Genomic DNA, 15,029 nt, shown 5'->3' with positions numbered 1-15,029 from the left:
TCAAATCCTTAAACCATCCCGCACCAACCTCTCTTCCAATTTTGTGGATTGTAGCTGATTCTTTCTCACAGTCTCGTCCCACACACCTGCTTTACTTTTCATAACCTCCATTAACCTCACTCTCTCCCCCTCTTCAAATCCATATTCATCGAGCTCGATCCCAAATTGCTCCGCCAATACATTCCAAATATGCTTCCTATCAAACGCTTTGTTTCTTGCATACGGATCCTTATTATTTACAATAATATTACGGACACTGATTTTTGCACCGAAGGACCTGGTATCCAATTAGACGAAGTCACGTTGGAGACAATACTCATATTTCTTGAATAAACGGTCGTTCAATAATTATGAATGTTCGTCCATATTTGATGGACGATCGTTCATCACGAATAAATGGCTGTCTACCAATTATGGATGAACGTCTACAAAAATAACAATGAACTTTCGTCCATATTATATGGACCTGCGTCCACACACCCATCCATAAAATTTTGAAACATAATATTAGACGACCGTCCATACATAATAGACAATCGTCTATACCGTCCATTTTATATAAACAGTCGTCTATTTTATATAAACAACCGTCCATGCACAATGGACATTGAAATGGACTGGCTAATATTGAAATGTTTGTGGGGTCCACATTTGCATTCACTCCCAACCTTACACAATTCTAAGCTTTTTTTTTTTTTTTTTTTTTTTTTTTTTTTTTTTTTTTTTTTTTTTTAATAGCAAGAGCATATTTGATGCCCCACTGGCATATTTGATGCCTCACTGGGTGTCCATTTTTTGGGAGTCACAACAATGTGTTTATTTTCTAAGCATTTTTTGTTTAAGTGTATTGGGCATATGCTCCAGTTACCCTCTCATTTTGAGTAAATAATTCTAAGGTTTATTCTCATTGAAAATGGATGCTCGTCCATATAATATGGACGACATCCATTTTTTTATATGGATGGGCGTCTATTCGAGATGGACGCCCGTCCATAGGAAATAGACTCCTGTCTATATAATATGGACGAGAATCCACTGTTATTTTCATACGAGATTGGTAGATCATTGTTCATTCATGATGAACAACTGTCTATAATTGTTGACGACTGTTCATTAACGGAAGACGTGTTTTGTCTTCAATGTGATTGCATCTGATTGGATACCACGTCCTTTGGTATAAAAATTCAATGCAAAAAATCGGTGTCCGTAGCATTATTTAAGCCTACCTAACCTAATGCTAAACCTCATCTTCTGTATTATTTAAACATTCTTCCAGTCGGAGCCGCTCCGATTTTGAGTTGGTGAATTGGGTGCTATGCAAATAAACCTAACCTTCTAATTTAAGCATTCAAGTAAACGCTGTCGACTTTTAGCTCACACCAATCGAACGCATGTGCCAGTAAGTAGAAATCACACGTGAGAGTGAGACATGTTCATTCCGCCACTCTGCTACGATCTATAGTTAGAGGTGGTTTCGACTATCAAGTATTTATCTATTTTCTGATTTACTCGCAAAAACAGCAAATGATGTATTCAAATGCAGATCAGATTTGCGTTTAATTAAATAAGAGCTGGAAGGGTAGTGTTTTGGTCACTGCTGAATAAATAAGGTGGACTGATTGGAAACAATTACTTTCTTTATAGTCATTGTACTATATAGTATATAGGCACATATCAGATCTTACTATTGAATAAGGTTAAAAGAAAACAAGAGTTTTCAGTGGAATATTTGGACACCACCACACATGCTAAGCATTGGATAGAAGATCGGGATAAAACCATTCATTCTTACAAGTGATTACCCTCATTCAATAATTGAAATATATAGTGTACATCCATAGACTATGATATTATATTACAGAACTTTCCTTTAGTTGTTGCTTTAATATCTGAAAGTTTTAGCAACAATAATTATTAACTTATATAAGGAAGATATCTTTCAGTCACTAATTCATATTGATTGATGATGATTAAGGTAAATTATATTTTCTAGTAAATATTTTACGAAATCTAAGGCTTAAGTGCATAAGGAAACAAGTATGGTTTATGAGCTTAATAAAATACAAACTTAATTCCGCAATATCAAATAACTAACCTTAATGATATTGAAAGAAAATATGAATATCCTAGTGATATGACTGCCCATATATTGATAAAGAGTAACATAACACTTACAAATATTCTATTCAAAGTCTTTTATACAAAGTGATGTGTCAAAATATTATTAGATGAATTAATATAAAAATCAACTTAATATATGTATGTTAAATGAAAGTGAATGAATTTTATATAAATTCATCCAATTATATTTTGATATATCACTTTTTATGAAAGATTTTGTATTGAGTCTTTATAAGTGTAATATTATTGATTGATCATATGTTTTCTAATAATTAAAGTTCGAAAAGAACATTGCTCTAAAGGGGGGCTTCTGAATCCTAATGATCATACACTTCTAAAATCGTCCCCTTGTGAATGTAAAAAGGTTTAAGTAACAAAAAAGAAAATAGTATAGAATATCAATTAATGGACAACTACATAGACCAGAGAAAAAAGAAAATAGTTCTTTGAAACCAGAAAGCTAAAGTGATCATGTAAGTTAAACTACTTTTATCTTCTTTAGTTTTCTTTTCTTCTTCGATAATATTTTTCAAAGTTTTTTTTTTTTTTTTTAATAAGATATTATGGTCATCAGTTGCTGCTCAAAGACTAACCCCCTGTATTCATGCATAAATTTACGCCACTTCTACCCTCTAAAGAAGAAACCCTACTACTGAGTAGTTCAAAATCATGGCTTGATGCATGTTATTCCATTTAATAACTTCTACATTAACACCGTCTCAAATTCTAAACTTCTTCGTCAGATCAGAGCCACCGCATAAGAATCTGAAACATATATAGCACTATTTTCTCTGGTTTAGCATGAAGTAAATCCATTTACTTTACATTGATCGAGCAACAACAGCTTTCTTTCTTCTTCTTCCCCCTCCTGGCTCTCTCTTACTTCCTCCTTTTACATCAATAGGTTCTTCAAAAATTGTGGACAGACCTGAAAATTTGACAAGCGAAGTGACTTGACAATGTTTGCATATAGATAAATAACAAAAAGTTGGATCAACTTTTGCACGACATGTTAGAGAACAATTAAGAACGACATTAAAGCTGATTGAAGTTCAAATGAAATAGTTTCAATACTTTTGTAGATTCCTTAGAATATAATTGATCAGACTTACCAGATAAGTAGCTTTTTTTCTCCATTACCATCCTCATCATTTCATCGTACTGTTGCTCGTCATTGCTACTCTTACACTCATCATACGGTTCTTGTATTTTATTAACTTGACTGCTTGATATCTTTGACCGGGCATTAGCAAAAATCCACGTGGCATCCATCTGCTTGCTAACCATGCGTGCTGCATAGTATGGAATCTTCGCCCTTTTGGTTGTCTCTGATTTGATGCAGCCGTTAATGAACATTATACAGTCCATCAAGCTTTCGTTAGCCAAACCTTTCATGTCGTAAGCCTGTGATCTTCTCCAAAGGCTTTTACTGTGAGAGTTTGGTGGAGTGGAGAGGCAAAGAGCTCGAGTTGAGTCCCTGATGGCACCATCTGAGTCTCCAAGAAGCAAGTGACACTGAGCTCTATTGCTATAGAGAACCATTCTCTCATTTCTCAGCCTTAATGGGCACACCTCCAGCGCTTCACTATACTTCAGAGCAGCTTCTTCTACCTCTCCTAACCAAAACAAATGTTTTGCTTCTTGTTTAATCAAACCCAGAAAAACCCTTCTTTCTGCCACTTTTTCTTCAGACATCATTTTCTCTCTTTTTCTTTTCTCTACTTTAAGTTCCCATATTTCTTCTAGTGCTTTTTGAAATTTTTTGTTCTTAAATTTCAGTTTGGTTTCTTTAAAATCTAAAAGGAGCGTTCTTGTGATAGCTTCGCCCAAATTTATTCTGTCTGGAAGGCTGCATAATTCAACCAAATCAACAAGGAACAAGGTGGCAGTTTCGAGAACTTTGTACCTCGTATCTGGGTCTTTGAGAAGGAATAGAAGACAATCAATGCCCATATACTGCCAATCATCAGAAGATCTCGAGACATTACAGAGATTTTCTATAACTTCTTTAGATTCAGCAATATTCTTTCTTCCAGTTTTACTGTAGCACAAAATTCTGATGAGTCCAACCCCCGCTGGCGAAGTGTGATTCACCAGTCCTCCCCAAATATAACACAGATCGATTAAGAAATCTTTTTGACAAATGAGATCCAAAGACCTCTCTTTGCAAGCAAAGCAATTCAGTAGGTAGAGAGACCAGCATTGAAGTTGGCTAGCCCACTCCTCAGCCTTCCGGTTCTCCATTTCTAACCCTCCTACACCCCTTGTAAGCAAGTCACTGTGATATTTCAATCTTTTCTTCTTATCCTTGACCCCAACAAAATTAAGATACACAACATCAAGGCAAGTAGAAGCTAACTTCATAGACAGTTTTACCACTTCCTCTTCGTAAACTGCTACTGCATCAAAGGTTTTCTCATAGCTTGCCAGGTGGCCGATTGCTCGAACTGCAACACGTTGCTCCACCCAACTAATCTTTCCTCTTAAGAGCTCCATTAAAGGAGGTATCGCTCCTGACTGCACAGCTTTCTCTGCAAACTCAACTTTGTTCATAGTGTAAGACCCAATGACATGTGCTGCATAATAAGGGATATAAATATTTTGGTCCCTAAGAAGCCAATCTCTATCTTTGATACCTTTGTTGATCAAACTTGCCATGCAATCAAAGATACCCAGGGATGGGAACACAGGATCATTTGGTTGACTCATGGCGATATTCCACAGACCGCTAAGGACCAAAACATGTTCTTGGTCATCTCTGACAGGCATTTCCTTGAAAAATTTTGCTATCCCAACTGTCCTGAGTGGTGAGTCGGGCTCTTTCAGGGTGCAGAAGAAACACCATGAGTTGTTGCACGTCTTCTCCGCTCTCTGATTAGGGACATCGATCTTGGCGGTGACTGTGATGGGATTGATCTTCTCCTTTTTCTTCATAGAATCCATGGTCTAGTGACAAAGGTTTGAGTTTTAGGGTTTTGGAATGTGACTAGTTTGAGGGCATATTTAGATGAAGATTCAAGCGCGGTGAAAAAGATTTTGAAGTGAATGTAAGTGGTACTGAAGTGATACCAAGCGGCGCGATAAAAAAAAAAATTCTATAATATAAAACCGTAGAAGCATTTTCCATATTTGAATGGAGTGATCTATGCCTTCTTTTGGAGAAAGGTTAGGCTAGGTCTCCATAGTTAAGTAGGGGTAAATCATGCTGCTTCTGACAAAAATTGTACTTTGCCACATCTGTTGACAAAATTAGAATTGAAGCGCCAACATTAGTCACGAGGGCAACAGAGAAAGATGGATTTTAGTCGTTTACGCCTATCTCTTTGAAATTAATTAACTTGGACCGTATAATTAACAGCAAGTGATTACTGATCATAACTCATGGGTAAAACCTTTACGAAGATGAACGTGGGAATGCAGGCAGCATATTTGAATTTAGAAATTAATTTACTCCTAGCTTAAGATCTTGAGAACCGACTTTTTAATATAATCTGAAAACTAGATGAACCACAATACGTGGCGAGTTGTTAGTTTAATTAACATACTGTGTTTGCTTTACAAACGCAAAATCAACAAGAATACGTAATTTACTCTATTCTAGTTATGTAAGTAAAAGTGTTTTTGCCCTCAACTTTTCCATGGAAAAAGATTATTAGTTCATTCGTGTGCTTCTAGCCCTTGAAACCTATTTATTTAATTTCATTTGTATCTCATATGTGCTTGGCAGGTGCAACCCACATCAGAAAGCAAAGTGGTCCTCACCACTCGTCAAGTTAGGGTTTAGACTTTAGAGTCCTTTTACACCTCCTCTTTCTCACTTTTTCTGTAAATCTATATATATATTTTCTTTCTTGTACAAAAAGCATTTTTGTCTTATGCGAACAAAGGACCATGTAAACAACATACAATATCTTCCAAATCTCCTAAATACCACCACCGAACTCAGGATTGAACAAATTTCCAGAATTTTTGCGCACATTTTGTCATCATGTTGNGTCCTTTTACACCTCCTCTTTCTCACTTTTTCTGTAAATCTATATATATATTTTCTTTCTTGTACAAAAAGCATTTTTGTCTTATGCGAACAAAGGACCATGTAAACAACATACAATATCTTCCAAATCTCCTAAATACCACCACCGAACTCAGGATTGAACAAATTTCCAGAATTTTTGCGCACATTTTGTCATCATGTTGTCTATTTCTAGATTTTCGTTTCTCTTAATCCGTCAAAAATCTAGTTCTACTCCTATTGATCAAAAACTAACTTCAGAAAAACCTATCATACATAGCCAAGGAAAAAGAGTATAAGATTACCCTAAACCCTCTATCGGACAGGATTTACTTCATAGAGAGAGAGAGAGAGAGAGAGGGAAATAAAAAATAAAAACTTTATGAAAAGTTGCGTTGATGTTGCCTATTCATCAGTTTGGTATATTTAACTCATAACACAAAAAGTTGCATATTACATTTACATATAGAAGTTGAGGTAGAATGGGACGCACTTAACACTGGATACGCCTACAGAAACATCTGAGTATAAGAATGCTGTATAATAATATTCTTCCACTTAGTTTGTGGAAATGGATGCATGTTAATAGTTTATGTAATGCGCATTTAGATGATCGTGAGGAGGAGGAGGAGGGACCACAGCTTGAATATTGGACACTGTCTCTTCATGACAGAAGGCTCAATGTGGTCCCTTCACGTTCATCAACTTCAACCTTCAAATAAATATTAACTCCATAACAGGGCAAGCTCAGGATTTAAGTTAGAAATAGATTAAAAACATTGAATTAGTACATATGTTGAAGGTCTCAAGAATATGCGGCTACTATATAAGCATACTATATATGGTTGGAAAGCATTAAAAGCAGGTTTAAAGGTTTTAATCTGCCTCTAGTAATATAGATATTTCTTTTATCATCATCATTTTAAGTGGTGTAGTTTTCTATTGGCATCTAGTTGTGTTGTGATGCATATACAGTATTATGTTCCCTGGCTCGTACGTACAATCGGCGTGGAAATTAAACTACATTGATTTCTAAGCTCGTGATGATGAAGACTAGATACGCAATCCAATCACACTGAACTATGTGATCCAAACAAGAAATTTAAATTAACATATATTCTGAAGATTTGCTTCTTCTTTCTTCATCGTTCCTCGCCAAGCGGCCCTTCATAAATTAAATTCATCAAATCCTTGACCTTATGTTTGATAATAGAACCAGTAGTACTTAATTGTCGCCTGCATTAATTGCACAGCACAGCCACTGCAAGCTTGGAAAGAAAGAAGTGATATTGTTGATTTATTTGTAATTTGTTCATTTGTTGATTCATTAATCAAATCTTTGAACCAATATGGTAATTGTATTTAGCTTAGTATATACTTAATTCATTGTTGAAAATCCTAAATGTAGGTTGCATTACACATTTTAATAGTAAAACTATGTCAACATGATATGGTTCGAGCTCAGATGTTTGGGTAGTAATCTGAGTGATCTGAACATTCCAATAAAGAAAGTACTAATGCCATAGGGTTGGAAACTTAGAATGACATTTGAGTGTCTAAAATGTACTAAAATTATTAGAGCTGTATTCGAGAGTTCTAGTAGTGCAAGAATGAACCAGTTACACTCCAATCGTGCTCAAATATATTGAACATCCCATCCCAAACATGGGAAATCACATTTGAAAATAAATCAAGTCTCTATTACATATCAAACATTAGAAATTACAGAAAATGCACATTAAACCATTAAAAATATTCCTCAATTTGCTGGATCAAACGAGATCAGCGCAGTGTTTATTGTCAAATTGAGAGTGTTTATTATTCAAACAAGATGAAGATAGGCTATGAAAGAAAATATGAGTTGGATTGTATTTATATAATGACCTAAAAATGAGACCATTTAGACAAATTTCCCATTTTTAATCTCTTTAAATAGTTCGGTCATGAAGGTTATGACTTGTGTGAAGCCTTGCTAGCCAGCTAATTCCAATTTTCTCTAGTACTTAATTAACAGTTCTAACTTAACTCTTTGTCACCTTTGTATTGTACAAAACGCGATAGTATGCCGAGTACATGTACAAACAAAATAAGATATTACAAATTGATTTTCGGATGGATGAATTAATCACGTAATTATTTTTGACTTTTGTGACCACAGCCCACAGTTCAGAAAATGCATTACGAGTTGCTCGAGAACAATTATGTCAGGCGCTAAATATCTTCAGTCCTATTAATACTTTATTCAATGGGATCATAATTCTGCCACCCACTGAACAGCCAAAATTCTGGACGTGCATAGGTTGAATTGTAAGCACTTTGTCCAAATTAACGGCGGTCTTTTGAAGCCATTCACCTAAAGGCCTCCTTTAGTTAGAGTTTGATCTCATGGCTATTTGTTATGAAACGGTGGTAATTAGATTGGGGCTGTCTCTCTGTTTCAATTACTTGGACCAAGTCATACAGCCTTAGAAAAACCAAGCATGGGCAACTTGAAGCTTCTGACGTGCTCGATCCTGTCCTGTTTCTCCACATTTTCCTCATGTATTCGTTGTTTCGCTTTCTCATCAGGTAATACTGACTACTTAATAGCTTCTCATCTCCTGTTCAAGGCAGATTGTGAGCGGACCCGTGAGATCTCGTGGTCAACTGCTAACAATTATGCTGAGAATATTCGTTTAACTTATGGCATTACATTTAAAGTTGCATGAAAATGAAGAGGTCATTTATCCAGTGAATAGAAAGAAAAAAACAGCTATTCAACTATAGCTAACTCGTCTTTTAGTTTCATATCATAGCCCGCTCACATCCGAGTTCAAATGTATGGAAGTTTTGCCCTCCCCAAATCATTAGAACTCCATAATTTATATATGGAGCAAATGCAACAAGCAAGATCAGAAGGAAGTTCTTTCGCTCGGAAGGATTTTAAACCCATTTTCAGGAGACAGAACAAAAAAAATTAAAATGGCATAATTTACTCAAGGCACCTTTTTTTCCCCAAAAGTTCTTTCCCTTAGAGCGAGCAATTTTAACCCACAAATGTCTTTCTAAACCCTTTTTTTAATAAAAATTAACAATTCCTTTTTCCGTTTTCGATTATGCAAAATTTGTCTCTTTTATTAAAAAACAATTTTTAGGCAATCATAAATGTTGAGCCTTCTCAAGAGTATTTTTACTAGCCTATTCTCTGCCTCTCCCGTTTAGTTATCTCTTAGAAAACTGAAATTAGTTGTTTCTTTGTCGTTTTATGCCGGCTAGCTTCCATGCCGTAGCAGTCATTAAGCATTACCGTATGATCCCGTTGCAGAGTCAAAAAGACATGAATTGAATGAGGGAAGAACGAGTTAAAACTTGAGACCAAAATCCAGACTCTACGGGGTTCCAAAAATAGTGGCAAGATTAACGGGTCTAGACTCCCGGACAGAAGCCAAGGTTCTGAAAGGAAAAGCCCCTTAGCAAGTACGCAAAGCTTGTAGCATTTCTCAGATACAGTTTCTGATTCTTAGATTCTATTTTGGATTATTTGATCGAGTTTGATTTAGCACAACCTCATTGTGACATCGTTTTGTCAGCTTGTATCAAAATTACTTGATGGGTACTTTCTTATAGAACGAGAATGATTTAAATAATTTTAATTTATTTTTTTATTTGATAAGTTCTGTACTTTCTTACGAAGTGAGAGTGATTGGACGACATTCAATTTTCTTTTTATAAATAGAAACCAGAAGGGTGAGGTTCAGTTAAAAAGGTGTAGAAAATTAGGTTAATAATTATTTTGAAAATAATTATGACATATTAAAAAAATAAATTTATTTGATTAATTATTGTTTAAAATAGACTTAGAGAGGAATTTGATGGAATTAAAATAGTTTTTTTTTTTTTTTTTTCACCTCTTTCAATTTTCTTTTGGGGGCATTTACACTTGTTCGAAGCAAAAATCCATGATAAGAGCCCACAACTCAGATTATTACTGTGCAATGTTTTGACACCCAGCCCGGCCCAGCAGGTTGAACCGGGACCCAGGGCCTTTGTCGGACAGGTTATCACTTTTAACTATTCACCCTGAACCCTAAAATTATAGACAGCAATCAATGAGTATACGACGACAATTATGTTGGAGCTTTTGAAAAGGGAGTGCCAGTAAGTCCAAAGGTGGTGAAGGGAGTGATTTCTGATGAGTAAATCAATAAAAAAAAGGCAAAAAACAATCGACCAAAACAACGGCCTGTTGTCAATGAGTGGCGGAGTGAACGAGAGAATGGTGAGATGGATTTTGGTTAGGAGGTTAGGGGGATTGTTTCCATGGTGATGGGAAATGTTGTCGTCGCCGAAAATAGACCCTGTTTGGCCTGGGTTGTCGACGCCAACAATGGTATTTGGGGGGCTTTTTTACAAGTTTTCAAACCTATCAAGACTTATAATAATTTGTAGGGGTATTTTTGTTGAATTTCAAACCTTCGAACACTGGTCCAATCAAACCGGTTTAACCGGTCAAATCGAGAACCGGCCACTTTGTCAGGTTTCACCCCAAGTTAGTTATTAAAACATTGCTACTGCAGCCTGAAGCCGAAATTTATGTAGACTTCCCCTGGTTCATACTTCATACTTAATCAAATTCCAATAGGAATAGAAGCATAGCTTTTCTTCGCTATGTTTCTGCATACAAAAATACCAACCTACCTAGCACCGTTTCTCCTAACCTCACAGTTTTGAACTCTCCAATGGCACATTCAGAGTTTGTCTTTGACATCTGGCTTTCAGTAATTAATGAAAGAAAATTACACGACAAACAAACGTCCCAAAAGAAAGAACTAGATGGCATTACCTATAAGCGAAGGACTGTTAACATATTTTAAAATCTTTGTTGAAAAGATTTTACAGAGACCACATATATTATACTAGGTTAATCCAACTGAGAAATTAATCACGTGTTACCATTACAAGACTCCTAGGCAAGGAAACTAAACCTTAAAAACATACTTCCTTCAGCTAGACGCTAGCCGGGTCTGTCTTTTCTTGATCTATTATATCATATATAAAACCCAAGCACTGGTTTCCATTAGGAGAATCACCATAATTAAATTTGATCTATTTACAAATTCAGAGAGACATTGATCCAGTGCCAAAACTTGCAAACAACTAAGCACCTACCTTACAGTTGACCTTCTACATACGTCAGTACAGTAAGACTAGAAATCTAAGCCTATTTGTACCATAGTTTGCCACAAACACTTATTCACTTACATTTGCCCTCCATGCGATGTTGTTCAAGCTGCCGTCACGAGACTTCTCTAATGCAGCAACTTTAACTCTATATGCTGCTGCCGCCACCGCATTTTTAACCCTCTGACCTTGAGTGAGCTCGCAAGTTTCACTGACAGAACTGAATCTTAATTCAGCAGGGGGAATGAAACAGTCCATTGATAGGCCTGGAACATTGAAAGCCACTTCTTCAATTGCCCATGCTTCTTCCATCCTAGTCCTCGTATGGCTCATTGCCGTATCCCCGAACCTAAAAAGGGTCACTATAGAACGACCAGAGTGAGCAATCATAATTCCCTCAACAGGCCTATAATCATCCAGGTACGAGTTGATAGTGGTCTCCCAGTAGACGGCATCACCTCCATTGTTCTGGATGCGGGTCAAATGGGAATCTTCCAAGTGGATAAGCAGCCCGGTTTTCTGGCTGAAGTAACCAAACAAAACATGCCTTATGATCTCAGCCGGTCCTTCACTCCTGGCTTTCAGTGTTACAGGATCTGCACATAACTTTAGAATGAAGCAATCCTCTCCATTGATCTTCTTCTCCCCAATGCATCTTGCATCAATAAACATACTTGCTGTCGTTCTTGGGTCAAGACCCTATCAAAAGAATCAAAAAGTTCAGAACATTTGGTAAACAATTACCAAGAGGAGCAATCAGTTAATCTGTGACAAAAAAACAGAAAATGAAAAGTTTAAAATCAGCTCAACCTGAAGAGCACGACGCAAAGGTCTCACAGGCCCTTTGGCAGCATGTGCTCCAAGCCAAGGTGTATGCCTCCACACAAGCTTCCCATTGCAACCGGCGTGAACCTTGCTGCCACCAAGCGCTAGCTCCACATACCACATATCTGGATTCATCTGCCACAGCACAAACCCACCCGACTCTGCACCTTTAGAGGAATTCCGATTCTTCGTAACCTTGTTACCCTTCTCAAACTCGGAAGCTATCATTGTTACCCTTCCCATAGCATAAGCATTGTGGATAGATTGAAGCTTCTGCCCACCTGATGCTGCTGTGTACTGCTGCAATATGTACTGAGCAGATGATGTTTCCTGCAACCATAACCCACAAAATCACATTTACATTTAGCGATTTTGTTCAGTTGAAATGAAAAGTAAGTTTAACCGCTATTTACAGATCACTCTAATTAATTTTTCTCTATTTCTCTTGAGGAAGAAAAAGTTTAACTGATTAAAACGAAAAAGACACAGATTTCAGCAAAAGCCATCTTGAAGTAGAGCCATTAATTTCAGGGCACAGAGATGATACAAATGAAATGTTTAGTTTCAATGGTATAACCTGTTTTCCTTCTTTTTCTTTTTCCCTAAACCAGAAAACTTTATCAAACATATACTAATACAAGTAAAACAGAGAAGCTATGAAAGCAAGCAGATTTGTGATGCCACTCTCAAACATGAAATACGCTATAAAACAGGTTCCTCCCACAAACGTGCATTTTCTGACCTTGGCATAAATTACCATAAGCACAAAGCCGATAAAACAGGATTAAAAAAAAAAGAAGAAAAAAAGAGTATATGGGAGCTCAATTTCATCAAATTTACTGCATCTATTTTCCCTTTTTCCTTTTTAGTAAATGAATATGAGCTAAAAAAAAAGACAAAAATACAATTATTTTTATGAAAAGATTTGTATGATGATGTAAGCATCTACATGCATAAGAACAAAATCACTTCTGATTTCACAAACTTAAAACTTCGCAGAAAAACAGCTAATTGAGGTACATACAATTGGAGTGTCTTTGATGCTAAGATGAGGCAATGGCTCAGCAGTGCTAACGTGCACAGGTGCAAGCGGCGCACCCAAGACTCCGAGCAGCAACCTTAGATCCGACCGTTTACACGCAGAACCCGAGACTGACGGAGCTCTAACCAGCTGTCCCTTCATCCAGTGGGCCCACCTCCCTTCCATCCTCGAATCTCCACCTTCCGTTCCGTCCGGATCAGGCCCTTCCTTCAACGGCGATAAGGCCTCCACCGGTCTCAGACTTCCCGATCTCACAATCACCGAATCTGGTTGCGCCACGTGGTGGTGATTGCTCCTACCTCTTCTTCGCCTGAGTAAACTCGACATAGGAGACGCACTTCTCGCCGGACTTTTCGCTCTTGTCCTCGCCGGTGACAACCCTCTAACCACCTCCTCTTTTAACGCTGAAAAGAATCCTTGTTTTCTCTCCATTTTACAAGTCCAGCCCTCACTCGAAAAAGCAAGCAAAGCAACCGAAAGAAGCAGAGAGTAGACACTAAGGGCAACAAAAGTAGTGATGAATCAAGAATGGCGTTTAGGAAAATGAAAATGGGTTTCTCATAAATGGTAATAATGATAAATAATTAAAACAAACAAAGAGATAACTACAGAGAAGGAGTGGATTATTGCGTTCTCTGTGCTTTATTGGTTTTTTATTTCATTTTTGTGACTGCCACCAGTGGTGAGAGTTGAGAGTTGAGAGTAAGAGACTAAGACTGAGAGGCGAGCTAGTTCCAACAACCTTTTTTCTCCTTACGGAAAAGGAAACGCCGTATGTCATATATGAAACGTTGGAGCCAATAAGTTATAGGGTTAGCGCCGTTACCAACGGTCAACTGTTTGGTGGAACAGTCAAAGATCGATAAATAATTAAGTGATTTATTATTAACTTTATTATTTTCAATAATAATCAGCATGCTGAGCATGCAGGAAAGAGGGTGATAATGGTAGGAGGCAGGTCACGATTCATTCATAAATCATAAATCACAAATCTTTTTTTTTTTTCTTTTCAAATTCTGATATTTTGATGAATATTAGTGATTATTTCTTCAGTTAATATACATATTAGGTATCTTATGCTTAAAAATGTATACAACATTCCCTGTGTCTTCATCCAGGCAGGGTCCAAGGTTGTAAATTAACTAGTTGAAGCAAACATGTCTTTAAAAAATGGAGACAGTATTGAACCCGTGAAACTATTTAAGATAAGCTTATTTTAATAGGAAAAGCAATTGGGTCTCCTTTAGTAGCACAGATTTGACTAAGCATACAGTGAGCAACTTTTGTCTCCAAAAATATTTGTTGAAACAGACAATTCAACAAATGAGTAGCCTAACTTTCCTTTTCTAATTCTATGCTTCAACAATACTTCTTCTCAAATCTCATCGCCAATCACGGCAACCATTTTTCTTTAATTTATCTCTTTTTACTTGCTCTTCCACCTCATGTCCCATGTTACCTGCAAACACATAAACCTCTAATTTAACATCATTCACTGTTTTACTAAAGCATACTTGATCATTAAGTAAAAATTGAGGTAATTAACTATCTTTGGATGATTGAGTGTTTGGATAGAGACTCTTTGATGTATTACTTTAGAGGTCCTGAGTTCAAATCCTCATTCAATCGCTAATAGGATACTCATTGAAACTCTTATCTAGTTAATAGTTTTAAGGTCCTGAGAGATTAATTGAGGTACGTGTAAACTGACTCAAACACTTTTGATCATCAAAATAAGAAAATTAGGTTAATAAAACTGAACTAAATTGAAATTTAATTTGTAGCAAGCCCGCCTTTATTCACAAGACCTTGGATGATTTGATTATTGGCTACTTTGTTGCAAGTAGCGTAAGTCTCGGTATATTAGTT

The 15,029-nt window shown here is 36.6% G+C and overlaps 2 protein-coding genes across 2 annotated transcripts; both read right to left on the bottom strand.

The window, feature by feature from the left end:
• Positions 1-5,064, bottom strand: LOC116128993. The gene is made up of 3 exons (XM_031414733.1): positions 3,234-5,064; positions 2,947-3,049; positions 1-277 (listed from the first exon to the last, which is right to left on the bottom strand). Exons 1-3 carry the CDS (start codon positions 5,062-5,064, stop codon positions 1-3), a joined length of 2,211 nt encoding a protein of 736 aa, XP_031270593.1.
• Positions 5,065-10,926: 5,862 nt separating this feature from the next.
• Positions 10,927-13,918, bottom strand: LOC116129086. Its single transcript, XM_031414847.1, has 3 exons — positions 13,143-13,918; positions 12,104-12,448; positions 10,927-11,992 (listed from the first exon to the last, which is right to left on the bottom strand). Exons 1-3 carry the CDS (start codon positions 13,590-13,592, stop codon positions 11,363-11,365), a joined length of 1,425 nt encoding a protein of 474 aa, XP_031270707.1. The 5' UTR covers positions 13,593-13,918; the 3' UTR covers positions 10,927-11,362.
• Positions 13,919-15,029: the final 1,111 nt, after the last annotated feature.

Source organism: Pistacia vera, unplaced genomic scaffold, assembly GCF_008641045.1.
Source record: "Pistacia vera cultivar Batoury unplaced genomic scaffold, PisVer_v2 Contig206, whole genome shotgun sequence".
Classification (NCBI taxonomy): domain Eukaryota; kingdom Viridiplantae; phylum Streptophyta; class Magnoliopsida; order Sapindales; family Anacardiaceae; genus Pistacia; species Pistacia vera.
The sequence above is the reverse complement of the archived record's forward strand: the minus strand, read 5'-3'. Positions and strand labels throughout refer to the sequence as shown.